The 27,395-nt window shown below is 57.1% G+C and overlaps 1 protein-coding gene across 1 annotated transcript in view; it reads left to right on the top strand.

Moving 5' to 3' along the window:
• The first annotated feature begins 968 nt into the window (after positions 1-968).
• RGS5 (regulator of G protein signaling 5) overlaps positions 969-27,395 on the top strand; it is a 34,883-nt gene continuing 8,456 nt past the window's right edge. The window contains exons 1-3 of the mRNA XM_070397440.1: positions 969-1,102; positions 19,485-19,595; positions 24,718-24,779. Coding sequence (XP_070253541.1) covers positions 1,059-1,102; positions 19,485-19,595; positions 24,718-24,779 — 217 coding nt within the window. The 5' untranslated portion in view covers positions 969-1,058. The remainder of the gene's footprint in view (positions 1,103-19,484; positions 19,596-24,717; positions 24,780-27,395) is intronic.

The following is a 27,395-nucleotide window of genomic DNA, read 5'->3' on the forward strand; positions in this document are numbered from 1 at the left end:
TTCTTAGAAAGCCTACTCAGTTAAAAGGTACAAAGATCATGACCTTGTAGGGACCTAACAATAAAGCTTCAAAATGTACAAAGCAAACACTGTCCCCGTGACTGGAACTTGAAAAATCATCTCATTGGGAATATTAAAGAATTTCTATCAGTAACTGATACACAGAAATAGTCACTGTAGCTACAGATGTGCAGGGCCATGCCTGCCCCAACAGAAAGACATACATGTCCACGCACATAAGGGATATTTACCAAAAACACAACAAATTTATTTCAAGAGAACTTAAAATTTCCAGACCACGTTATCTCAACTGTAATGCAATTAAATGCAGGTTCACAGTGAAAAGTCTTCCTTTAAAAATTACACTTCTCCGAAGAAAGCTACAAAGACAAACCCCCGATCTTTTAGTCATGGGTGGTTCTCAACCTTCCTAATGCCGCGACCCTTTAATACAGTCCCTCATGTTGTGGTGACCCCCAATTTCATTGTTACAAATTGAACATCATTAAAGCATAGTGATTAATCACAAAAACAATATGCAATTATATATGTGTTTTCCGATGGTCTTAGGCGACCCCTGTGAAAGGGTCGTTCGACCCCCAAAGGGGTCGTGACCCACAGGTTGGGAACCGCTGGGTTAGAAGGTACTATAAGGAAATAGCAGGGAGGTGTCCAGGTGTTGCTGCCTTAGTCTACGTTTTTATCGTTCATCCCCGGGATCGTGGGATCTGTGTCCACGGGGCCCTTGAGGTCCTGCCAGGGCGCGACCTGGATGGACCAGAGGCGCTTCCTCACCGCTTCACGCCGAGGCCGCAGCTGCGGGGGCTCCAGACCCCATGGAACAGGGGACCCTGCTGCGGATCCGCAGCCCGGGGTCTGCAGGCCGCCTGGCCCCGCCCCGCCCCGCCCCGCCCCTGCGGGCTCTGGATTGGCCACCAGCCCTGCCGGCGCCGGGGCCCCTTAGAGTCGAGGGGGAGCCGGCCCAGTCACTCCCGAAGTGAAGTTCCTTCGCAGACGCATCTGCTGAGACTGCTCACAGCGAAGAGCCCGCCGGCAACATGTGCAAAGGACTGGCCGCCCTGCCCCACTCCTGCCTGGAAAGGTGAGCGCTGGCTCGGCTCAAGCGCGGAGATAGGGCGTCTGCTGGGGAGGCACCCAGAGCCCTGGGGCGGGCGGGGGGGGGGGGGTGGGAGCAGGTGGACGGTGCTTGGTGCAGGGGCAGCTGTCTCCGCTGTGAGCGAGCGAGGGCTGGAGAGAGCGGAGCCAGGACAGGGACACCCGGGGACCCTGTGCCCTGGAGCATCTGCTGCGCGCGCGGGCAAGGCTGTGCGTTCAAGGTCCGGCAGGACTCACACCGCACTGCCCAGCTCCAAGCCTGGCTCCCCCATCCCCTCCGAGTGAATCGGGCAGTTCCCTTAGTGACTAAGGGTTAGTCTCTCTGCTTCTCAGTTTCCCTCTGGGTGAAAGGGAGCCAAGCTGCCTGCCTGGTCTGGATGTGAGGGTTGGTGACTGGAAAGGCAACACCGCCTGCGCCCCGTGACCGTGACCGTCTGCGTTCGCCAGGTTGCGGGGCGGGGGGCAGGGGCTTGCGCGGCCCAGGCCTTTGACTCTCCATAGAAGGAAGCAGCAGGGCTGCAGACAGAAGGCGCTGGCCATGGAGGTCATTTATCGGCTGCCATTCTTCTTGGCAGATGGAGACGCGTGTGAGCCCCCCTGGCTCCCTTAAGCTGGACAGTTTTCTGGGGGATCCTACATGTCTGGGCGCAGCAGTTAGAGCACCAGTCTGACTTGTTGGAAAATTTAACCCACTGTCCTGGCCGATGCAGACAAGGAGGGCGTTTCTCCAGGAGTGGGTCTGAGTAAGGAGGGCCAACCTCCGTTTTTTGAAGGGAACCAGGTGATCCCTGTGCGCCCTGAGTCGTCCCTGGCGCTGGCTAGGAAGGCCCTGCAGTCCAGGGGGCCGCCCCGCCGGGACTTCTTGTCTCTCAGCTCAAGCCTTCTTTTTGATGACTTTTACCCTAGAAATAACCTCCAGATGCTGTTTAAAGAGAAGCATTATAGCAAAGGGCTTGTCCCCAACGACACTGGGACTGGAATGAAACCTGCTCTTACTTGCTGTTGTCAGAAGCACAGATTATGATTAAAGAGATTCATGCAACAGTAACGAGCTGCCATGGTAGATAGGTTGTAAGCAGGGGTGGTGCTGGCCAGGTGTCAGTGCTGGCGGCTGGCGGTGCCCGCCTGTCCCTCTCTCTAGAGAGGCGGGGACAGGAGAACACGGGCAGGTGAGGGAGGCGCCCAAGTTCCCTGAATATGAGATGATGCCTCATTAGTTCCTTTTCTATTTTTGCAAATCTGAGAATCGCAACCTGCCTGTCACAACTTTAAACAGATGCCTAGAGCCCACTTGTTGTTTGAAATCCTTCGTACTTTCCTGTAGTGGCTAGAGCGCCCCGTATTGTTTGGGGAGTGGTCGGCTCTGGAGTGGTTGGGACATCGGTGTGCCGGGCGTTGTGTGGGCCGTGGCGCCCGCCTGGCGTTCGGTCTGTCACCGGGAGCTGCCTGCAGACGATTGGCCGTGGTACTGATGTCGCCTTGATGTTCTTGTCAGCATGCACCGCACTCCCCGGGGCGTGCAGACGGAACGCTTCCCTCACTGACCCGCTCACCTCACGTCTGATTCACTCAACATTCAGTACCGCTTCTTGCCCCTCTTAGTGCACAGTCCGCTCTGAGTCCAGGACATGACTAACGCTCACGCAGGACCTGTGGAGGCGAGAGGAGAAGTGCCTTTGGCACGGGCCTCCGGAACCTTTCGATTCTCTGCCTTCACTGTCCTAGTCCTTGAATGTCTTTTTCAGCATCTGGTAACATTGTAAATGGAGTCACCGTTCTGATCGCAGTGCTGCCTCAGTGGGGCTGGCAAACATGGAGGTGGTGAGCCTTTAGCACACGGTACTCCTGAAGAGAACCCGAGACCGTGTATCCTAACGGGAAAGCCACATTTGAATTAATGCTTCCCAACCAACCTGCCTCTCCTGGCTCCGCTCTCCGCCTCCCCGCCCCACACCCCCATGCTCCCACCTTTCATTCCTTCTCTCGAAGGGAACACGGTGAGGCTCTGTGCTTACAGGCATTTAAAACCCACATGAGCCAAATCAGGACAGCGTACGTGCATTACAAAACCGCCTGTTTTTAATGGCAAGCTCCATGAAGCATTCAACTGGGAGCTCTCCATTGCCTTGGAAATAGAATTCGCTTACAAAGCCCGAGTACCTCGTCATTCCTCACAGTGGAAAGTGCGCTGGTGAGGAGCAGACTGACGGGCTCAGTTTGGTCACGACCTGAATTTGCACCCTCGGGCCAGTTATTCTCTCCCAGGATTCTGTTTCCAGATGCAACAAAGGAAAGCTTGGTCACTTGTTCCCTAATGTCCTTTCCAATTCTCGCTTCACTTATTTTTTTAAATATTTTTGTTGATGTCAGAGAGGAAGGGAGAGGGAGAGATAGAAACATCAAAGATGAGAGAGAATCACAGACCGGCTGCCTCCTGCTTGCCCCCCACTGGGGATCAAGCCCGAAACCCAGGTATGTGCCCTGATGGGGAATTGACTGTGACCTCCTGGTTCCTAGGTTGACACTCAACACTGAGCCACGCCGGTCGGGCAATTCTAACTTCATTTAAATAAAGTGAGAAACACCCAGTGACTGGCAAGAGATGTTATTAAAGGGACATTTTCCTAAATAATTTCTCTCTAAAAGTTTTGGAGCAACAAAGAGTCGATTAACGAAAAATGGCCAAGAACCACCTGCTGCTGTCTTGGCTGTAGCCGCAGGGACTCCGATGCTGATGGACGGGGTGGGTCTCATGCCGTGGGGGGCTGTAGCCTGCAGGACCCTCCCGTCCTGGCGCGTGGAGAAGCGCCAACCCCCAGTCAGCCCTGGCGTATTTATGGAAATGATTCTTTCTTTACACATTTAGATTTTTGAGACTATTGCCTATTTAAAGTCAACGTTGAACTCACATATTTGTAAATATTTAAAGAGTCCAAGCATGTGAGCCACCAGGGCGGCCCCCAGCTGCTCCCTGCGGCGCACTGGGACGTGTGCTGGGGGAGGACGGAGTTGGGCGAGCTGAAGTCTCCCTTTCCCAGCGACTTTCAGCTTCGGACTTAGCCTTCTTTTGAACATTCATTTTACTTCCAGAGTCTCTTGAATTTCTCTGAAGAAGTTTAATTTCTAAAGTGAACGTTGCTCTTGGGGAAAAGATGAGAGTGTTCCCCAAAACATACCCATAACATGCAGCGGCGGGTGCCTGTGGCTGCCTTTGTCCTCGCCTGTGGACAAGTCCTCTGCCAGGTTCAGTCTCAGCCCACAGGGCGGTGAAGGATAACGAAGACACAGCTCCGGACAAAGGATGTCCCCGGGATGCTGACGGAGGGCCACCCCCTCCACCTGTGCAGGTGGCACCACAGAGGCTGCTGGGTGGGTGCTTTGGTCCCCGGTGCACCCGGGCCTCTGCTGGGCCGCGTGCGGTGACCTGGGGAGAGTCGGGAGCTTCGCACAGTAAAGGGGCAGGTGACGCTGCTCCCTCGTTTCACTAAACATTCGTTTCCCTCTTCACTGACGTCTGCGGTCTAACATGGACGGTCTGGACCGGAGAAGGGCCTGTCAGCAGGACCACACCTCACGGAACCTTCTTTTCAGGTTGCTAAGCCGCAGAGGCGCCAAGGCTCCTGGGCTGTGGGGCTGGACACATTGCTTTCTCTGCAGCACGAGCGAGTCCTGCAGGCAGCTGAGCTGAGTTAAAGGCTGTGGCCATGAACTGGGGCCAAGGAAAGGTCATGCGGACAGACCTCGGGGTCACCTGAAGCGCAGGCCCGAGAGAGTGGCAAAGTCTAGCTGGGTTTCGTCACCCTTTCGGGAGCAGTGAGTGTGAGGCGGGCAGCAGCCGGGGGAGCCTTGCCGTAGGACAGTGCAGATATTTCAGTGCCACTTTGTCATGTGCAGAGCGTGGTGGGCTGCTTAATGAAATGGGGGCGGGGGGAGTCACTGAGAAAACCTTTGTTTCCATCCTTATTGATGAAATGGCGTTGATGATTTTCCTGGCTCGCCTTTCAAACCTTCACACCTGCCTTAGCTATGAGGGCAGAAGGCCCTGCAAGGACATGTCGGCCCAGTTTGGGAGAAAAAGAAGAACTCGTCCTCTGTGTTGGGATCCCTGTGAAGGAGGAAAGGCTCCCAGTGCTAAGAAAGCGGGGGGTGGGGGGGGCGGACCTCATGGGGCTCAGGGAGCTTTCAGTTCAGGGAGAACTCTGCCCGAGTTACAGGGGGTGATGCCTACCTAAGGCTCACGATGGCCCCAAACAGGCTGGGCAGTCAGCCAGGTCTGGCCCGAAAGAGGGAGCGAATCCGGCAAGGCAGCCATGTGCAGACGGGGGTCGGGGGGGCTGCCCAGCGTGGGGTGCTGCTCAGCATCTTTGCACAATCCATACTCTCTCCCCAGCCCCCGGGGGTGGCCAGCTTCCCCATCGCCGGTCCCTCCCGGACACCTGTCGGCCCAGACCGCAGGCACAGCTCAAGAGTCAAGAGAGGTGCTCAGGGGAAAGAGTTTTATTGCCTAAAAAATGTAATTATCCAGAAGCCTGCCTGTGCCTGGCACGCAGTAGGCACTGAATAATCCAGGATGGCAGGCCTGCAGCTGTTGGCGGACGTCAGCAAACTGAACTGCTGTTTCTCACCAGCCCTGGACACGCAGCCCCTGTCACGTGGCCCCTGACACACGGCCCGTGACACGCGGCCCCTAACACGCGGCCCCTGACACGCAGCCCCAGTCATGTGGCCCCTGTCACGCGGCCCCTGTCACACGGCCCCTGACACACAGCCCCTGTGTCCTCACCTTTCTTCTAGGCCTGTGGTCCGGGCGGGTCCTGTGTTCTGGGCTGGGCTGAATCCCAGATCCCCACTCAGAACCCTGAGATCCCAGAGCCCAGGCCTGGCAGCCCCGGGAAGGCCCTCTGCTTTGCTTTTCCTTAGCGAGCACTGCACACTGTTAGGGGAGATGACACTAGGTGGCTGGTGCCTCTGAGGCCGTGCTGAGGGCTTCTGTCTGTCCTGCTGGCCAGAAGGCAAAGGACCTCAACTTTCATTAGCCCCGTCAGGGCCCCTCACAGGTAACAGGGACCAGAGGCCTGTCTTCCTGCCTTTGCAGTTGCCCTCGGCTCAGGTGGCGGCTGCACTGCCCGGCTGAGTGCCCGGCGGTAGACAGCAGGGCCGCGGCTCGCGTTTGGCTGCCCAGAGGGTGACTCCGGAGAGGGCAGTGTTGGGGATGTTGAAGAAACCCAGAGCAAGGAGGGCTGTGGCCCAGTCCATCCGCTGCCTTAAGGCCACCGGCAGCAGTGAGGCAGAGGAGGGACATGGGGTGGGGACGCTGCCTGCGCCTTCCTCGCGGGGTGAGCCTAAAGTCACCCCACCTCCCCCAGCTTCATTTCCGTCTGTAAGTGAGGGGTGTATCTTGTTGGGAGAGGTGCTGAAAGAAATAAGTGAAATAATGATAAGACTTATTTCTTTTTATGCTTCCTCATCATAACCTCATCTTTTTTAAATAGCAGGTGAATTTGTAAGAGAGTACAGTGTGTTCACCGTGTCATCCATAATTCCTTTGGCAGGCGTCTGTTTGTAAAAGCCATACCAGCTCGTCATAAAACATGAGGAGACATTAAAAGCCATGACCATACTTAAACGTTAACAATTCTTTAATATCAGTAACCATCCGCCGGCATCCAAACACCCGCCATGGTCTTTGCATTCGGAGTGTTTGAACCAGGATCCAAACGGGGCCCCGCGTGCTTTTGCTGTTACTATTAGGCTGATAACCCAGCCCTTGACCAGCGTTCCTTCTGCAGTTTACTGGCTGCGGTTATGCAAATGCAAACACGCGAAAGACCCAGAGGGAGAGGTCGTGCTCATCTGCGCGGGGACGTTCGCCGTCCTAGTGGGAGCACTTGACAGAGCGGGTGTGGGAGGTGCCACTCCCACCAACAGTGTGACGGAGGGGTTGTCCCCAGTGCTTGTCCCCACCCTTCACATCCCCTTACTGACTGCACAGAGCACCTCACCAAGCGCCCCCGACCCCCAGCTTCTCTACAGGAATCTGTGTACTTCGCTCCGCACCTGCCTCCCAGCAGGGAGGGGCCAGCCCTCTGCCCGGGGGCCCGCCGAGCTGGCACCCATGCACTCACCCCACCCCAAGACTGGAAGGGCGGCCCAGGACCCCCTCAGGCACAGACTCACACAAACCCAGGGCTCACACTGAGATGAGTTGAGAGTCCCTTAACTCCCCCAATCAAAGGCTTCTGTCTTTATTTGAAGAACAGACCTCTCAGTGTAACTGGCTCCATAAACAGGGAAAGGGCCCCGGGGGTGGGGGGAGGCGGGGGTCCTGGTGGGAACCTGGCCTCCGCTCACTGCAGGGCGTGGTGCTGGCCGGCCTGCCCGGGCTCATTACCCACCTGTCAGAGAGGGGTCAGCGCGTCGGCCCCGGAGCGCGCAGCTTGCCCACTCTGTTGTTTCTAGTTGGGACACCGTGTTTGGGGAAAGGTTGCATTTCTCCTCCGAGTCCGCACTCACCCACAGCCTGCAGGGAGGCCAGGGAACTGACATGCGGACTGGAAGCGCCATTCAATTAAACGTGCGTTTTTCCTTCCAGCTCTTTGGAACCCAGTGAACTAAACCAGGAACCCATATTTCTTTAAAATACTGTGACGGCCCGGCCAGCGTGGCTCCGTGGGTGAGCATGGACCTATGAACCAGGAGGTCACAGTTAGATTCCCAGTCAGGGCACATGCCCAGGTTGCGGGCTCGATCCCCAGTGGGGGTAGGAGGCAGCCGACAATGATTCTCTCTCATCATTGAAGTTTCTCTCTTCCTCTCTGAAGTCAAGGAAAATATATTTTTTAAAAATACTTGTGACAGTGCAGAATCAACTCCCAGTTGGTGAACAGTGCAGGTGTGGATGCGGTGGGCGCGGCTGTCCTTGTTCTGGTGGGTTCTGTGAAAGGGAGGGACACCTCGGATTCCCGTAACTCTCAGAGGGCCCCCATCGGCTCAGACGTCGGGCTCCTAACGGTCCGGGAGTCTTACGCTTTGCTCACAGTTACTCCAGTTCCCTCTTAAGAGTCTAAGTTCCCTGTGGGCAGGAGGACAAAGGTGACGTGAGGACGGACAGTCTGACTGCTTTCACCCCACGGGAAGGGGGGCCCCTGACGTCCAGGAGACTGCTTCTGGCGGCACGAGCCCACGCCAGGCACCGTAACCCCAGCAGCTCCTTCCGCCTGGAGGAGGGCACAGGCCTCGAGACCAGGCTTGGGAAGCAGGTCCTTCCAGGGAATTCTGTGGGGCAGTCGCCTCTGCGCAGGAGGCAGTGTCCACACACACACAGCTGACGCTCACACGTCCCGGCCTCACTCCCCCGACCACAGTGCTCCTGCCAAGTCCCGACAGGGGTTTCTCTGCGAGGCTGCTCAGTCGCCATGTCCAGATGAAATAGCTCGGCTTGAAATGCTGTCCCTTCCACAAGGGAGCCGTTCGGGGTGGAAAGGACTCAGCTGAGAAGTATGACTGCCTCGGACAGTAGATTCCTGGTAAGCATGTGGCTTCCTGAACTGCAGGGCAGGTCACCTTGCCTCCCACAGGGGTCGCTCTCCTTCCCCACGGCTCCCCAGGCGCCGCTCAGAGGAACACCCAGCCCCACTGGACAATCTCACTCAGGTCCCACGACTCTACATTCTAGAAAGATGCCGGAGCTCTCGCAGCCAGAGCTGCAGCACAAGGTGAACACACCTGACAAAGGGCGCGCTCTGCCCTGGGCCTGCGTGTGGCCGGCCGCTCCTCCCTGACCTTTGCTTGTACAGAGCATGTGTCTTCTGATGAGACACCCGTCTGGGGGGACTCGGGAAGCTTGGGGAGAATTGGGATGTTCATGAATGATGCCGTTGACTGTCTTTTGGCAACTTATTTTAATAGTTTATGAGACACACCTGAGTCAGCTGGCCCGTGTGCTCAGTGCAAGGCCACAGTGCAGGTCACACCGAGGCCTTTCTCAGAAGAGCCGGTCTCTGAGGTCTGGGCAGGGGCTTCCCAGTCGGACTCTGCTTCTGCATCCCTCAAGTCACCAACACAGACGTCCTTGAACACTCACATGCATGTGCGTGCTCACACACACACGTGCTCACACACACGTGCTTACACACACATGCTCACACACATCTGCCCACACGCGCACCTGCTACTTTCTTGACGTGGAAAAAGATGGATTAAGACCCACGCAGACAAGTGGAACGCACGTGAGGATGAGCCTGCTCTGAGGAAGCAGTTTCCTTCCACGGGGCCGGAGCGGGGGGAGGAATCCCTCTCCCCAGGCGAACACCCGGCTGTCTCCGGCATCCTCGGTCGCCTTCTGCATTTTCTCTGTAGCTGGGCTTCCTGGGAAAAGCTCTTTGTAAGCGGGGATTTTCTCAACGTTCTCATCCACGGGCTCAAAAAGGCTCCTAGAACTTTCTAACTGCCCCCTGGCACCTACCCTCCAGGTTCACCGGGAGCAGCCAAGCTGTGTCCAGACAGATGGCGTTGTAACGAGGCCAGAATGGGAGGATGGGTGGCTGGACTGCAGCTCTGGTCAGCCACTTAGGGACACATTTTATTAAACGGATGCTGGCTCAAGACATGGCTCCTTTCTCCATAGAAGACAAGAATAGCAGAGACAATTGACAATCGGGACCATGTACACATGGGCATCTTGCGCCATTTTGGTCCCACACGGGCACACAGTGAAAGTCTGACCACTGGAACCGATGGGTTCTGCCGCGATGCCCGTGTCCTCTCCTCCCCACGAGCAGCTCAGACTCACAGACTAAGAGGAGCAGGTCACAGAGCAGCTCCTCCTCCTGCAGATGAAAGCAGGTCCAGACCACAGTGAGCGAGGAGTCAGGCAAGGTCTCCACATGTCCCTTCATTTTATTTTATCTGATGAACTTTAATTAATGAATTTTGTGTGTCTTTTAAAATATTTATTCTTCTATCTTTCAAAAAGTTTTTCCTGTTTTGTTTTTAATATTTTTATTGATCTCAGAGAGGAAGGGAGAGGGAGAGAGAGATAGAAACATCAGTGATGAGAGAGAATCATTGATCACCTGCCTCCTGCACACCCCCTCCTGGGGATAGAACCCGCAACCCAGGCATGTGCCCTTGACCAGAATTGAACCCGTGACCCTTCGGTCTGCAGGCCGTCGCTCTATCCACTGAGCCAAACCAGCCAGGGCTCTTTCAAAATGTTTTGGTGACCAAACTACGGTCATTAAGAAGAAAGGACTTTTCCCCCTGCTGTGCATGAGCTGCAGTTAGTGTCCCAATGCCCGAGAGGCGATTGTGATGGGACTGAGAGCAGGGGCTGGAAGTGGCTGGGTGGGCTCCTCCACGGTCATTTCCTGGCTGATTTAGGGCAAATCCCCTAACTCCTCTGTGACTCCGTTTTTCGACGTGTCAGACGGGGTAACGCGTACCTGCCTCACTGGATTGACATGAGCACATAAGGTTTGCCTCCTGCGTGCTGAGTAAGCCGGTAGTGCGTGCTTTCTCTTTGCGTGTGGTTTTCCTGTTACCTTCGTGTTGGGAGACCTGGCAGCCAGACGGACTCAAACAGATCAGCCCTCTGCAAGCGACGTTAGAAAGTAAACGAGACACCGGGACAAGGGCCCGAGAGAGGGGGCACAGAGAGCCCACCTAGCCTGGGGACAGGATAAATGGACTGTGGCAGAATCTGGGGGCCCGGAGGGCGATTCCTTTCAGGAGGAGAAGAGCTTCTTCCTGTGAACACTGCCTACCTGTCCTTCAGGGCTTCTTCGATGCTGTCACACCTGAACCCCTCCCCTGACCTCCGGGGCAGTTTGTAGTTACTGCTTTGATAAAAAAGCAGCAGCTATAACTGTAATGGGCATGACTCCAGGGTAGCTCAGCACATGCTGTGAGCTGAAGCCAGTGAATACAGCCAACACATGCCCCTTCCGCGTGCAAAGAGGAAGACTGAGGCCTGAGCTTCTGGAGCCCGATGTGCATGGGGGCCAGGCGAGGAGGAGGAGTCAGGACAGCAAGCAGCTGGCCCGGGAGGGAGGTCAGAGACGGAGCATGGCAAAGGCAGCACTCAGGAGAGGCTGCAGAGCTAGGCCCGTCTGTTCCTACACATGCGAGTGACGAGCAAACATGGGAGCACAGTGGCCGCTGTCAGCGTGGCCAGGTAACACGTCTGGAAAGCCAAAGCCGGAGGGCGGTTGGTTTCTGGTTCCTGTGGAGCAGCCGCCACAGGCCCAGTGGTTCCCAAACAGCACACACTGGCCGCCTGGCCCCGGGGACGGCGGGGCAATGAGTCGGTCTCTGTTCCCCCACGGCCTCCAGGGAAGAAGCCTTCCCTGCGTCCCCCACGTGGAGGCACCTGCCGGCCTGGCTCCTGGCCCCACCCTCAGCTCCCCGCATGCCCCACTCTACTGTCCGTCACCTCCAGACTCCCACCCTCTTGGCTCCTTTTATGAGGACTCGGGGGCATGGACCCCAGCCAGGAAAGCTGGGGTGCTCCCCGCTCCAGACCCTTCACTTGTCAGCATCTGCAAAGCCCCTCTGCCCATGAGGCAACTGTGTCCAGAAGTGAGGACATGGACGTGAGGGTCATTTGCCAGCGGCCCCCCGGGAGCGGTGGGGACGCAGCTGCTGCCTGGGACCTGCGCCTCCTGCCCGGCGCCGAGCCTCGCGGGCTGTCCTGTCTCCTGTTTGCAGGCGGCATCCCAAGGGTTTAAGTGGGTGCTTTCCCTTCCGAAGACACTTCTCCCTTCTTTCCGTGGTGTCCCTGGCCCCTCTCTGGCCCTGCTCCCAGTCCTCATTCTCCTTTCCCTGGTCGCACCTCATATCCGCTGCCCTCCTCCAGCCGTGACTGCCTGTCCCACACGTGGACCTGCATGTGCACCTGTCAGGTCTCTGTGCGCTTCATCCTCTTGCTGCCGCTGGGTGACCATGTGCTGGGCCCTTGGGCCTTGTTCCACCCGAGCCCAGACCTCTAACTCCTGCCCAGTAACCCCGAATTCGGGAGCCCGAGTCCTCCAGCTCCGGAGGCGCGGGTGCCGCGGGCAGACTGCGCTGCGCGACCGGAGGGGGATTGGGTGAGAAAGCTGGTGAGGAGGTGCCAGGATTATGACCTGCGACAGGTGATTTCAGAAAATGTCTGAGGAAGATGTGGGCTCTACGTCAGCTGTGGGAAGGGCCCTGGGAGCTGGGATCCAAACCAAGACCCGCTCCTCCCGGCCCCTCGGGGCCTGGCCAGATCCCCCTAGGACCCACCCTCGGGAAGCGACCCGTCGTGCGACCTCTCACAACGTTTCGTCTTCCTTGTAGCTCATCTCCCTTCTGGCCCAATGGTCCTCAGACTCCCCTGGGCTGCGTATTTGATATTATCTAATTGGGTTCTTAGCTAACCCCTGCATCCCTGCTTCACCGGGGAAGAAGCACAGAGAAGGAAATGTCACGTCTGGCCCGAGGTTGGACGGTCCCCTTGGCATCCCGAGTCTCAGTAGCTAACTTCCAGGCAAGGGCTCCTTCCACCCCCGGGGGGCCCCGCCCAGGAAGCGAGGCACACGGTCTCTGTGAGGTGGCAGCGGCGTGCGGTCGGGAGCGATGCCCCAGCCCTCGCGGTGCTGGCCCAGGGGCAGTTCATTCGAGTCTGAGAGGAGTGGACATGGAAACAAATGCGTGAGCAGTGAGCGGGCAGACCGTGAGGACCGGCATCTCAGGACAAGGGGATGCTGCTACCAGACCAGGGAGAGACGAGATGGTTTGAAATCGAATTCCGCCCTTCAGACAAGAAGCAGTCAGCATAGGTCATTGTTGGGATCGACAAACCCTCTTAGAAATTTGGCAAAGGTGATGTTTGCAAGCAGGCGGAGGTGGTGAGTGTGTCTGTTAGACACGTTCTCATGAGAGGACGCGTGACTGCCTGGGACTTCGCTTTACTAAGATTCAGCCACGCCGACGACAACTGACGTCTCAGTGAATGCTGGTCTCCTTTCTCCGCTCCTTCTCTGACACCTTTATTCCCCTGCCCTGCTTTTGTACAATAGAAAGCAGGTTACATGAGGGGCCGAGGGCGGCAGAGCCTCTGGGACTGAGGCAGGGGCGTCCACCGGGCTCCCGTGGGAACGCCTCCTGCCCCTCCGCCTCAGGAACTCAAAATAAACCACAAAGTCCTGTCTTCCTCAGCGTGAGGACCGTTTCCCACTGGTCACTGTCCGCCTTCCAAATGGAATTACCAAAACCCAGAAGCGCTGCCAACAATATCTGGGATAAGACAGGGAATTGAAGGTCAAAGGACAAATGCCTCTGTCCCATCTGTCTTGTCTCCTCGTTCTCTCCTTCATCACCCCCATAACCCCCCTGACTGACGGGGTGAGAGACAGGCCACAGCACCATGGGAAACAGCGCCATTTCCATGGGAACCCCTGCATGGGGAGTGGCTGTGCTTGAAAAAACAATAAGACTCATTTTTGTTTTTCCCCCTCATTTTTAGTAGCAGCACAGGCGGGCATAGGGCTCCTCGCTCCCTGCAGGTCTCTCAGTGATGTACATGTCTTCTCTGCATTCACAATCACTGACGGGATCCGCCACCCAGATCTGTGTTCTGTTCTGTTCTATATATTTATCCATACATCCCATAAACATGCATTAACCACCACCCACGGGCAAGACCCCGGGGTGGGGATAGTAGGACCAATGTACTTGAGAGTCATGCATAGGGAACATCTGTAGCCTGTCGACTGTGCCACCTGCTCTTCTACACTCTAATCACACTCTCCTTTAGCCTCCTCACACACACACACCACACACACCACACACCACACACACACACACACACACAAACACCACACACACCACACACACACACACACACACACCACACACCCACACATACCCACACACACACAAACACCACACACACCACACACCACACACACACACACACACACACACACACACACCACACACACACACACACACACAGACCACACACACCATTTTGCATAGGAAATGGAAGCTTAGAATTGAAGTCACTCACCAAAGTCACTCAACTGGTCAGTAAGAGCTGGGATATAAACCTGAGCGTGTGGACTCCTGTGCTACCCTCCCTCCTCCCTCCTCCCTTCCTTCCTTCCTTCCTCCCTTCCTCCCTTCCTCCCTTCCTCCCTTCCTTCCCTCCTTCCCTCCTTCCCTCCTTCCCTCCTTTATTTCCTGTTTGTCTTGCCCAACTAAGATATAAACTCCACTAGAGGACCCTGTTTTTTGTCTCATGGGATTTTAAACCTGTAATAGTGTGTGGCACCTGACAAGTATTTCATAAACATATTTTTATTTGTTGAGTAAATAAGCGAGCAAAAGGAGATGCTACTCAGGCTGAAGGGAGAGGTGAGGAGATACCAAGAGTTGGGAGGTTATAATAGAGCAACGTGCCTTCCGTGGACACAGTGGATACACCTGCCATTGTCAACTTACTTTCCCAGCCTAAAACACCACCAGGTTATGATTAATTGTTTGGACACACCGCTATCATTCCTAGAGTTATGTCATAGTACATTAATAATAATAATACTGTATACACTTTTTTGCATTTTCTTCATCTCATTTCTCTTTCCTGGGTCTTTATTATGTTTGTGGGAGCCTAGGACAGTCCTTGTGCTCCGGTGGGAACAGCTTTGTGAGGTTTCCTCTGAGGCAGACAGCCCCGGGCAGGTCCGCTCTCCAGCTCCCTCCCCACTGATTCAGTCCTCCATCGGGTCCAATCCAGCCCAACCTCCCCGCAGCCCGGGCACGGTGGGACTGGATGGAGTCAGGTGGTCCCCGGCGGCCCTGTCAGGAACCTCCTCAGGGAATGGTTACAGAGTCCACGTCCTGAGCTTCCAGCTGCCCTCCTTGTCTTCCTTCCCGCCTGCCCCCCACGTGGCTGGGGTCAGGCGAGACCTGCGCAGGTGGTTTCAGGGGACACCTGCGCCTCGGAGCTTCTTGCTTAAGTCCTGCTGAGCCTGGTCTCAGGGTCCGGGACTGTGTGGACCCTCCGGCCTCTTCCCAGCAGAGCCGTCCTGCTGGGGGAGGCACCGAGGCAGACGCCCAGTGGGAGCCCACTTGTCTGTTGGAAACTCTGCCCCAGCCTGTCCCAGATGAGACACCTTGTCTTTGACGGCACCCCAATGTCTCATGCCCCACCCCAGGATGCAGCTTTTCTATGACCTGGCAATTCGATCCATTCATTTATTGATTCATCAGTTTTCAGGGCCAGACTTTGTGGAGCTATTCATGCCAGGCCCAGGGCTGCGTCTAGAATGGTGCACAGAACCCACATTGCCTGTGCTCCCGGGGACGGGACCTTCTCCTGCGAGAGGTGGGCAGTGCGCCCGTGAGAGCCGGGCGGGAGGGTGGAGGAGCGCAGGGGCTGGGACAGCGGGGCTGCTGTCCCGCGGCAGGGTCATCCCAGAGTGTGTGCCTGAGCCCTGGAGCTCCGGCCGGCCCTTGTTTTGTATCAGCAGGTCTCCCGTCCGCTCGCATCAATGACAGGGAACAGCCGCCATGCACTTCGCACGTGTGTGCCCGCATCCGGTGCTCCCAGCTCTCCACGGCGAGGGGCGTCTTCGTACCCTTGACAGGCCTTTATGAATAGCTGGTTGTTGAGCAGCTCTGCTTGACTAACAATGTTTCTAACAGCTCAGCCATGTTTCTGCTTTTAGCGATCTGGACTCTCCCACACATGCACTCAGTCTGCCGTGAGCAGGAAGGAGTGAGGCGGCCCAGAACTTTCTGAAATGTGATTACAGCCCGGGCACGTGTGGGGCTCGGACTTAAAGTGGCACAGCCTGCAATTATCCACGCCCTGCGCCGTGCGGACCCCCTCCTGTGGGTCATCAGGGAAAGCAGCATCGTCCTCCGACCTTTTAGTAAAATCCCACCCAGGCGTTTGCAGTTGATTTTACTTCAAAACAAGCTTTCCCTGTGAACAGAGGGAGCGGCTGAGACGAGAGGGGAGGGAACCGCCTGCTGCTCACAAGCATCGATGTTGCGTGGAAAGCGCCAGGCAGTGTCTGACCTGCCGACCTGCTAACGCGCAAACTCCCTGGGAGGCTCTCTGCGCGGAGGGAGTGTTTTGAACGTTCCCTCCGTCAGACCCACCGAGGTCACGTTCGAGGGGAACCCCGTGGTCGGTGTGAGCTGCTGTTGGTCTGACCTTCCCTGGTGGTTCCTCCCCTGCGTGGTCAGGGAGGGTGCGAGGAGGGTTGGGGGGGGGGGGGGGGAGATGAAATCCTTCCAGAAGCTCTAGAGCAGCAAAGAAAGGCAGTGACACTTAATCCTTGTTTAAAAAAAGCAAAATATTTCACGTGCTTCAGCGTCTGTCAGCTCCTCGGCCTTTAAGTTTTCCTGTTGTGTGTGACGCAGTAATAACACTCACTCTGTATCCTCGCAAACTCCTCATGGACGTCCCACGCACATGCTCCCCCTTAACGCCGACCTTGACCTGGAGGTGACCCTGAGAGAGGTTTTCCCAGGACCACCTTCCTGGGTGCCAGCCCCGGGCAGGCTGTGGGGTCTGTGCGGGGGCACGGGGCTCTGGCTTCTGTCAGTGAAGCCCCAGGTGCCAGTGGGTGTACAGGTCACCCCTAAACCCACCTGAGCAGTGGCAGGAGAATTGCTCCACGCGCGGCTCATTCCGCGTGGGAAGGTTTTGGGCCGTCTTGTCACCTAATCACCACGTACAGACACTGTTTTGAGGGGACATGGTGCCCGAAAGTGGCCCCGGAAATCCTGAGCAGGTGGAGTCGGTGCCTCTCCGTGGACGCAGACTTCGGAGGCAGCGGGCGCAGTTTTCCTCTTCTTTGTTTCCAGCCAGCACTCTGTAGGCTGGTGCTCACCGGGTCCCCGGCCCCGCCCCTTCAGCGGCAGCGACAACACAGAATCTCTCCTGCATCCCTCCCAACCTCGGGCCTGGCCCCTCTCCTGCCCGGAGGGCCCATCCCCACCTGCCCCCAGCCACCTGCTGCTCCAGCTTTGCCTCCCCTGAGAAGCCCGACTTGCGCTGGGGACACTGGGGACCCCTCGGTGCTCCGCTGCCCTGCGGACATGCCCCGTGGAAGCATGAGCCGGGGCGTAAGTCGCAGACTTCAGTGGACACTGAGCTCCTTGAAGGCACACAGCGCTGTGCGGTTCCTCGTTGACTGCGCAGCGACAGAGCAAGCCCGCGTTTCAGAGTCTCCCAGCTTCCCTTCCCAGCAGGAGGCACACATATCCCTCTGCCCCTCACAAAAGCCATCGGCTCAAAGAGAGAGAGAGAGAGAGAGAGAGAGAGAGAGAACAGAGGGGAAAAGCAAAATGAAAACCCGAAGGACCAGCCCCCCGAGGCCAAGCCCACAGGACATGTTCAGTAGCAGATCATTCTTTAAACGTTGGAGAGTGAACTCGGTCAAGGCTGGAAGTGAAGGCAGGTGCACCCCTGCCGGGGAGCGGGGGGGGGGGAGCCCGGGGAGCGGGGCGAGGGAGCTCCCCCAGAGGCGGGCGCTGTGGCCGGCCGCTCTGCACGCTGCCCGCGGTGTGTGTGGCACAGATGTTGCCTATCTTAGACACGTATAAAACGTGGCGAGTCTCCTCTCCAGAGGGGCCATGTGGGGAGTGGTGGGTGACATCCTTGGTGACTGGGGGGTTTTTTCGGTTGCTTTAACTTGGTGTTGACGGCGCACGTGGCTGAGTTTGGTCGGGAGCCGGGCTGCGGCTGGAGCTGCGGCGTGGGGTGGCTCGGAGAACCGGTGCCCCCCATGCGGAGACTCTGTGAGGACGGCCGTTTCCTCAGTCCCAGTGGCGAGGAGAGAAGAACGCTCACCGGCTAATGCAAGCCACACGCAGAGCCTGGAATCAAAGTGGCCCGTGGTCTGTCTTCTGCCCCTCGGCTTGGCGGCTGCGGTGTGGGCCCCTCGGCTCGGCCACGAGCAGGTCCTGGGCAGCACAGACCAGGAAGAACGGAAAGGGCCGACGGGGTGGAGGCGACGGGCTCCAAGTCATAGTTTGGAATCATGTTTACACCGTAAAGGCAACGATGGTGCGATTCAGTGTCACGGAGTTTTTGTAAATTACAGTGGATTTTCTTATCTTCCTCTCCTAAACACCCATCATCGCTAACCTTATGCATTTTATTCACTTACACGCCTCCCTGCCACCTCCGTGTGAACGGGCGAGGGAATGTTTATATGGCGAAGCCTCTCTGGCCACAGCGTGGTCCATCCGGCCCTTTAAGACTTTGGTTGTGATGGCCTCGACCGGGAGATGAATGTGAGCACGTTGTGAACAACAGAAGCGAGATATTTTTAGTTCACTTTGGCAAATATTTTTGTATGTTGACTCTGTTACCAAGCACTGCTCTACACAGAGGAATTAAAAGGTATTAAGACTCAGTTTCCCCCTTTAGCTTGGAAAACAGACACATAAATCAGTAACCGCCCCGCAATACGACAAACTCCATCCCTTAGGCAGCAGGGGTGCCAAAGGCAGGGCCGGGGCATGGGCTCCGCCAGCACACACGCTGGTCTCGGGGTCCCTGCTCAAGATTTGCTGGGTGCCTTTTTGAGTTCAGACTCGTGATGAAACAATGGACAACTTAGCAGGTCAGTTTGGAAACGGCCTGAACAGGGTTGGAGCTGAGCCCAGAACCCCGACCACAAGACTCACCCACGCGCGGGCATGGAAGGGGCAGGATGTGCTGAGGGCTGCCCGGCGGCCTCGGAGGCTGCTCGGTGGGGGCTCACTGTGAAACGGACACTGCGACGGCCCTTGGGGAACATGGCGGGGCTGGGAAGCCAGCCAGGTAAACAGTCCCCGTGGCAGACAGGCGCCCGGCCGGGCGGTCGTGTACGTCGGCAGCTGCAATGGCTGAAGAACACGTCTGCACTGACTCATCTTACAGAGGAAGGAACTGAGCTCGGGCCGTGAAACGTGATTATCTTTTCAAAAGTTACGTGTCTAATTAATGGCAGCGCCCGGCGGAGGACCCTCAGCGCCGGGAGGCAGTGCGCCCGAGGCAGACAGCGCGGCCTCCTCCATCCCTCACGGTGGCCTCGGAGTGAGCTATCAAAGTCTCATTCAGTTTCTTCACCTGGAAACGGGAGTCATGCTACAGTGTCCGCCACGTGCAGTGTGAGGGACACATATACAAACAAGATCAGGGTGAGAGAGCGCATGAGCAGGGCAGGGAGAGCTCGAACGTCAGCCATGAGCCCTGGTCCCAGGGTCTGCACAGTGTCCCTCCCGCCACAGCAGTCGGGGGTGGGGGGGGGGGGGGGGGCTTTGTTCACTGTGTTTCCGACACAGAAAGCAGCGCCCTTGTCAGGTCCGGGGCCGTTCTCAGCCTCTGTCTCTCCCCTCAGGGCCAAGGAGATTAAGATCAAGTTGGGGACTCTCCTGCAGAAGCCGGACCCAGCTGCCGACCTGGTCATTCCCTACAACGAGAAGCCGGAGAAGCCAGCCAAGACCCAGAAGTGAGTCGTGGGTGTGGGTCCCCGCGTGCCCCGCAGGGCGGCTGCGTGCTCCCCGTCCTCACCCAGGCCCCTCACTCGCTGGCACCGGGGCCACAGAGCTGCCTGTGATGCGCCTCTCTGGGCGTCTGAGCCGGGAGTGAGTGTGCAGGTGGCAGGAGGGTTATACACAAAGGACCCTGCTGGGAGCCAGGCTCAGCCCTATATACAGCAGGTGCCGCCCCTCGCCACCCGCTCTCCGGCCTCCAGGGGCAGGTGACCCTCTGTGACCCAGTTAGTGCTGGGCCCGGGCGCCCACCTGGTGCTGCCCTCCCAGGGACACACCGGAGCTGCCCTGAGGAAGAGGCTGCGACCAGGCAGACACCTGAAGCCTCTTAGTTTCTTCTCTGAGACAGTGCCAGGCCCAGCGGAGGGGCAGACAGTGCCAGGCCCAGCGGAGGGGCACAGACTGCTCCTTGCTGGAGGCATGTGCACTTGTCCAGCTCTTTCCATGTACTGCACAGCAAGCAGTCTCTCCCCGCCCGAACCCAGTATCCCCGCCTGGGCTTCTGCCGGCGGCCCCCCACCCCCACCTCACACACACACACACACACACACACACACACACGGTGTAGGTCTAAAGACACAGACATCTTGGCAGGGACGCCCGCCCCCCGGCACTGGCTCAATAGCTCAGCAGGACAGCATTCACGCGCTGGCCTTGCAGCCGCGGCCTGTCTTGCTGGGACACCCAGCACCTGCCCTCTGAGCGCCCTGAGGGGGCCATGTAGGAGGTCAGCCCGGAGGAGGCAGGCCAGATGGACTCGAAGCCCATCACTCCTCTGCCTGGACACCGGAGGCACCGCAGCCGCGTGTAAAAATACAGACCTCCCTTTCAGCCGCCCTTTCTTTTTAACGTCATCAACTGTATCCACTGGTCCAGCTTTTCTTTGTTCAAATGACCTTGGACTGAACAACTGGCCTGGTGGGGGCCGACAGGTCCTTCTTTTTCATCCTTCTCCCTCCCCTGCGTGGCCTTTCCCTCCTCCTGTTCTCGTCACTTCCCAGCTCCCAGCCACGGAGGGGCAGTTTCCCGCGTTTAGGAAGGGGCGCTAGTCCCGTGAGCGGGCACCTCGTTCCACAGCAGCAGCTGGTCAGAGTCCGGTTTGTTTGTTCTTGTTAATCCTCCCCCGGGGATATTTTCCCATTGATTTTTAGAGAGAGCGGAAGAGAGAGGGAGGAGAGACAGAGAGAAACATCAATGCCAGAGAGACACATCGACTGGTTGCCTCCTGCACGCGCCTGACCAGGGCCTGGGCCAAGGAGAAGCCTGCGACTGAGGCACCTGCCCTTGATTGGAATCGAACCCAGACCCTTTGGTCCTCAGGCTGACGCTCTATCCACTGAGGCACACTGGCTGGGGCCAGAGAGTCTGTTTTGAAGCGAGCGAGGTGGTGTTCACTGGCCTCTGGAATTCGTTTTACAATAAGCCCCGGACCACAGTCCCGCCTCCATGCTCTGCTCTAACGTCCGCAGCCACTGAACCATTCGGTGCCCAGGGCCCGGGCAGAGCAGCTTTGGGAGAAAACCTGAGCTGCTGCTGGGCTGTTCTCCTGTCTTCCTCCCCTTCTTCCTGCAGAAGTTGAAACTGCTTCGGAAAATCCGTCCTGTCCCCGGAGACCGTTCCCACTGAGCTCCCGGCCCAGCCCACCCGCCACCTCCTAGGGGGCGCATTCCCAGCTAACGGGACAGGACTGCTCCGTGTCCTCCCGGGACCTCCGCCCCCACTTTAACATTCCTCTGTATTGTTTTTCACTCATGTTCTTCTCCCAGAGAAGAAATAAACCTCAGAGGGTAACATAAACCTGAAAGTATTTTTAACCCCCTCATCTACTAAAAAAAGCAACCTTTTTAAACAAGCATTTTCTATTTTTTGGACATATCTTTATTCTTCTCATTAGGAAAAAGAATATTGAATCATGGGAAAAAATAGAAAAAAGTTGCCTTTATCCCGACCCCCAAGCCAGCTCCCCTGCCGGGTTCAGACTGGCTAATTGCTCTGTCCCCCGGACCCTCCCACTGGGACAGGTGCCCGTCCACTCTGAACAATGCCCTCCCGCCCCTCCGCCCTCCGCCCTCGGCGCCGGCCCTCTGCCCTCCGCCCCCCACCCCCTGCCCTCCGCCCTCGGCGCCAGCCCTTTCTCTCTTCTGTTGGGCACCTCTGGGCCTGGAAGGTCACTGTTCTAGCCTCCCCTCTGACTCCTCCTCGTCAGGTTTAAAGTCGCCGGCTGCTCCCCCCGCCCCCCAGCATTTGACTCTGCCCACTTGGGCCGCCTGAGCACCAGCTCCCTCACTGGCCCCCGGGCCCCGTGTCTCTTCCCCCGAGGCCCCACTCCCACCCGCTGTCTCCAGGAGTAGCCCTCAGTGTTGGCCACGGGTCCTCGCCGTGAACAGCCCGCAGATGAACAGCCGCATAGATGCCGTTTGCAGGCCCTCGTGTCTCTCCTCGTGGCTTACAGCACCTCGTGTCTCTCCTCGTGGCTTACAGCACCTCGTGTCTCTCCTTGTGGCTTACAGCACCTCGTGTCTCTCCTCGTGGCTTACAGCACCCACTGTATGTGACTGTTCCCGCCGCTCAGGTTATACTCTCCAGGCTCCTTCTCTCCCTGCCGGTCACTCATTTTAATTCCGTTTCTCTGGTTGTTGTTTTCCCGCTTAGTAACACCAGACTGAGCCCACGCACAGAGGGCTCCCGGCCTGTGGACAGGTCTGGAGTGTGTCCGTCCGCACACTGTGCCGGCCAGATTGACGTCAACAGTGGCCGGCGCTTTCACCTGCGCCCCGACCTCGGTGCCGGTCGCTGCCGGCCCTGGGGGGCTCGGTCACTGTTCACGGATGAGAGACGAGTCCTGCGCAGCCCGCTCTGCGGGGCCATGTGAGAGCAGGGTGAGCACTGACAAGTGCCTGGGAGTGAGCCGAGGCCCTTTCCTTGTGGAGGGCGGGAGCCTGTGGGGACATTGCCAGACGGGTTTGGGCAGGTGAGAGGCTGTGGATGTGGAACACCCAGAGGAGCCCTGGTGCTCAGAGAGGGGGAAGGCCTTGCAGGGCGCCCCTCCTCAGTGCAGAGCTGCAGGATAGTTCTCGGCTAAAACTCTTCCTGTCGAAGTTCTGGGTTATTGTGGCTTTCTTCGCTCAGACTCCCTGTAGGCAAACGGAACCCTTGTTCATTTATGTCCTAGTGGCCGGGGGCAGGCTAGTGCTGCAGGCCCCCGGGGGTGGGGGGCTCTCAGCGTGGGCAGCGCACACCTGCCCGCAGCGCGCACCTGGCTGTTAGACCCACGAGGACAGCGTGGCCTTCGCCGGCCGCTTGGCTCTCACGCCTGTTTCTTTCCCTGGGACCAGCTCCCCCGCCCACACCCGCAGGAGGCGCACCTCCAGCGCTGCGCTCAGCCACAGCCTTGCAGACCAGCGCCCTCGGTGGTCATTAGAGCTGCATCCATGTTGTTTCCAAAGAAGTCCGGCTTAACGAGGCCGCAGATTCTGAGAATCAGGCAGGACGAGCCTGCGTTCCCCCGCGCTCATCACAGCCCGGGCTTCGGGCTACGGGCATGAGTCTTACTTGGCTGCGTCCCCAGATCAGTTTGCACTAATCCAGCCCCTGAGTGGGCTGTGCACGTGTCCTTTCCAAGAATTTAATCACATGAACAAGGACAGGGGAGGTGATGTCGCTTCACGAGAATATTCACATAATCAGGAGGATCCGGGTGTGAGGCAGGCCTGTTCCTTTCATCCAATGGTTTCATGTCCTGCTGTATCTACCCACGATCCACGGAGGCTCGGTGGGCTTCTAGAATATGCAACACCTCGCCCACCGTGGAGGGAGGGAAGGAGTGGAAGCCTCGGTCAGAAATGTCGGTGTGAATCAAGCAGAACAGGACAGGCTCTCAGGGGGTGTGGGGGGGTGGGGGGGCACAGAGAGCCAGGAGGGTTCAGGCCACTAGGAACCAGGTCCTTTTCTGGATAGAAAAAAAATGAAGCAGAAGAATAAAGGGACACATTGGCAAGCCCGCTTCCCACCCCGTCCCCTCCTGCGCTCCAGCACCCGGGGCGGGAAGGGGGTCGCTTGCAGAATTAAATTCCCAAAATGAGCACTGCATTTTTTATCTATGACGCCTAAGCTTCTTGACAGGAAAAAAGAAGAAACCCCTAACGGTATTTCACCAGAATTGCTACTCTCAGTAGTAAAAACTTAAAACTCTATGAAAAGTCACAGAATTATGACTCCGAATCTGTACATGTTCTGCCGGTTGACAGCGAGATGCGAACAAGTTATTCTAGCACTTTAGCTCAGGCAGCAAAGCGAGTGGTAGCACTCCCCTCATTAACCTCACTGCCAGTCTGAACAATGAAAGCCCTAAGATTCTGGGTTTAAAACCAGAAGCAGGAGTTTTCCTGGACTGTCTGAACAATAGGTACACAAGAGCTAAGGAAACTCCTATTTAGGAAAAACGCCTTTAACTGGCTTCACTATGCTCATGAAGGCCTGGTTCGTCTGCCTTGATGCAATGTGATGATGAGGAAGTCACGTTGTAACCTGAGCCTTAGAGCAGGTGAGTCCAGGAGGCCCCAGCCAGAAGGCCCCAGCCCCGAGGGGAAGTCAGGTACTGTGCTGAGGGGCCCCTGTCCTCACTGGGCAGGGAAAATGCACCCAGATTTTTAAAGTGTGGACTTGCCACAGAGACGTTCCATCGTCCAGAGGCCCCGAGGAAGTGGCGGTGGCCCTGCTGTGGTGGCCGTGCCCTTCGCGGGCTGAGCCAGGTGGCTGGCGGGCACGGTGAGACGAGAACGCAGGCTCACCCCTGCGTGGACCCAGGCTTTCATTGTTACGTTTAGGAAAAAACACTTTCGTGAATGTACACGAACCACCACACGGCTCCATGATGAATAGACTCCACCTCTAAGAAGGGACAACCTGACCAAATTGTCCAAAAAGAGGTGAATGTGTACAGACAGACGCTGAGGGCAGCCCCTCGGCACACGCAGTGTGGGCAGGAGAGCAGCTCCGGCTCCCTGTGCTGTGGACGGGCCTGGCTGCTGGAGTCTGTGCCCACTAACGGCGTCGCCTCGTTCTGTCTCCCCGACCCAGGCCGTCGCCGGAGGAGGCCCTGCAGTGGCGCGACTCCCTGGACAAGCTCCTGCAGAGCAGCTGTAAGTCCCCACTGGGTCTGACCAGAGCCGCTAGGGCCGGAGGAGGGGACGCCTCCCAAGGCCGCTCCCTTCCCCCTGACTTTGTCGTTTCTTAAAATTTCCAAAGCGACCTCAGCAAGGGAGGGTGCCGAGGGGTGTGGTGAGGACGGGAGGGTGAGTGTCCCGAGAGCCAGCTTACGTTCATGTCCTGTCCGCTGCCCTGTGTGCACGTGTCCTGGCCGTGTGCCCCTTCGAATGTTCATCAGGAAGGGAGGCCCTGTCCTTGCAGCTGAGCCTGTGGTGGGCTGATAAGGACTGAGAGCAGGGTCAGCCCATGGACGTGGGGCCCGGGCGCTGCTCATGCTCTGTGACCCTCTGACCGGGGCTGTGGTGGCCCAGCCCGGCTTCCCCGCTGGCAGCATGCCTCTCAGAGCTTCCTTCCAGGCATGACTGAGGTGTCAGCGAGAACTGCTGCCCAGGCAATGCCAGGGCACGTGGGCACACCTCCCCGACCCATATCCCGCGCATTCCCAGGCTGACGGGATCGAGTGCCATTTCCAATGTTCAAGACTCTCCACGGCGCTCTGGCTGGTCTGCCATCACACCGCCTGCCCCGTCGGCCGGCTTTCCCGGCTTCCCACGGGCGAGCCCTTTGCGGGCACTGCTTTGCATCACATCTTTCCTGCGGGAACCGCCCTCTCCTGTCAAAGTGCATCTCGGGGCCTGCCCTTCCCACCGCCTCTGAGCCTCCAGACACATTTGTCTGCACATTGTCTGTGCCCCTTAACGCTGGCCACTCAGCTCCACCTGTGCTACTCTGTGTTCTGTTTAGAGTCGTTTCCCTCCTCCTAGAGAGTACAAACTCCTGGGCAGCCAGGCCTTGGCCTTCTGACCCCCATTATTTTACAACAGGAAGTGCACAGTATGTGGAAAATAAATATTTGTTGAATAGTTCACTCTTCTAGACATTATTCTACCTAAGATATCGAACCCGTATTTCCCCATCTTCACCGAAAGAATGGAATGTGACATTTTGTTTGATGCTTTGCAAAAACAAGGATTAAAAAACCTTTCTAAACAGGATCTTCATGACTAACGGGCAGAGTACATAACAAATAATGTGTGTTCAACTGTATACGGACATTTTGTCTTGTTTGGGTGGGAAAGTTTCTGCTTACCAGCTCAACATCTCAAGGCAAAACACAAACTCTTCTAATCTGGAACTTTCTCAATCATTGTTGATTCTTTTTACGGTTTGTGCTAAACAGAGCGTCCTGCCCTGACCTATAGAGTGCCCGATAAATGTTTAGTGACTTAATGGGTGATAATGAATCCTGTTGCTTCTGGAACCCAAAATTCCACGAGGTCAACGAAGAGGAAAACATTTATGTTTATCAGCTGACTTCCTCGCTGTCTTCGGCAGGGGCTCTGGGTCGGGAGCCAGCTGGCAGGCGGCAGTGTGATGCACTGTGAGCTAAGTACCCTGGGGCCGGGCCTTTATTGCTGGTGTCCAGAAACCTGAGAATTAGCAGAACTATTTCCATGTTGTCAAAACCATTGAGGAGCAGGGTGTATATTTATGCGCACGGTCCCTTTCAGCCATGCAGATGCCGAGGGCGGTAAGTTCGTGGTTTAGGCTTCGGGGGATGAAGCTCCTGGGATGAGAAGATGGGGAAGGTGAGTGAGGCAGTTGGTGATAACACCTCAGCATCCGCTGAGGGACTGAAGTCTTTCAGTTTGCAAACCGGTGAGAGCTTAAGGCCAGAGATTCTGCAGTGATAGTTTCTACGTCTCAGAGGGGAACATATATGTGCATGTGTGTGTGGCCCGCTCATTAGGGCGGCTCTGGGATAGTCGCCGACCTCACAGCCCAGGGTTCCCAGGGGAGGACCCGGGGGGTCTTGGGCTTTCTGGCAGTGATGCCTGACCAGGTGTGCCAGGAGGTGTCGGAGGCTGTGCAGCTCAGCAGAGAACAGCCTGCAGATTGTCAGGAATGTGGGGAGGGGACACTACTGGGGTGTGGAGTGGGCCGGGGGCTGGGATAGGCAAAGAAGACACGTGTGTTGCTTGCAGAATAGAGACATGTGGTCTGGAGTCTGTTAAAGTCAGACCCACCAGGACTTCCCCAGGAGTAACAGAGAGCATCTCTGAGGAATGAGCCACAGGTTAAAGAGGGAAAGGTACGCGGGGGGAGGGTGTCAGAGGGTCCTCGTAAGGGGCCGCCAGAGAATCCTCAGAAGCCAGATAAGGAAAGAACAGCTTCAAACACCCCCAGACCAACAGAGCACAAAGCCATTTCATGATTCTGGGCTTAAAGTGCGTCTATGGACAAAAATCCTTGAAATAATATCGTGGGGTTCAGTGCGCGCCGCGACGTCAGCGCCAGGCCCAGACGGGTATTTCCAGCTCGTTCCGCTGTGAGCATCGTCTGGGAATCCTGGCGCTGTCCTCGGGATGAATGGTGTGTGGGGCACTGGAATTTTCTCTCTCCCTTTTACAAAGAGGCAGAATAACTCCGAGTGCCCGATGGAGCTACGGCAGGAAATTGGCCGCAGACTCAGTGAGGCTGTGTCCTCCGGCCTCAGAGCAGATCCTGTGAGAACTCAGCGGGCTGTCCCGTCCGCACTTCCTGGCAGC

The sequence above is a fragment of the Myotis yumanensis genome, unplaced genomic scaffold, assembly GCF_028538775.1.
Source record: "Myotis yumanensis isolate MYYU_CA2020_CCGP unplaced genomic scaffold, mMyoYum1.0.hap1 SCAF_17, whole genome shotgun sequence".
In the NCBI taxonomy this organism is placed as follows: Eukaryota; Metazoa; Chordata; class Mammalia; order Chiroptera; family Vespertilionidae; genus Myotis; species Myotis yumanensis.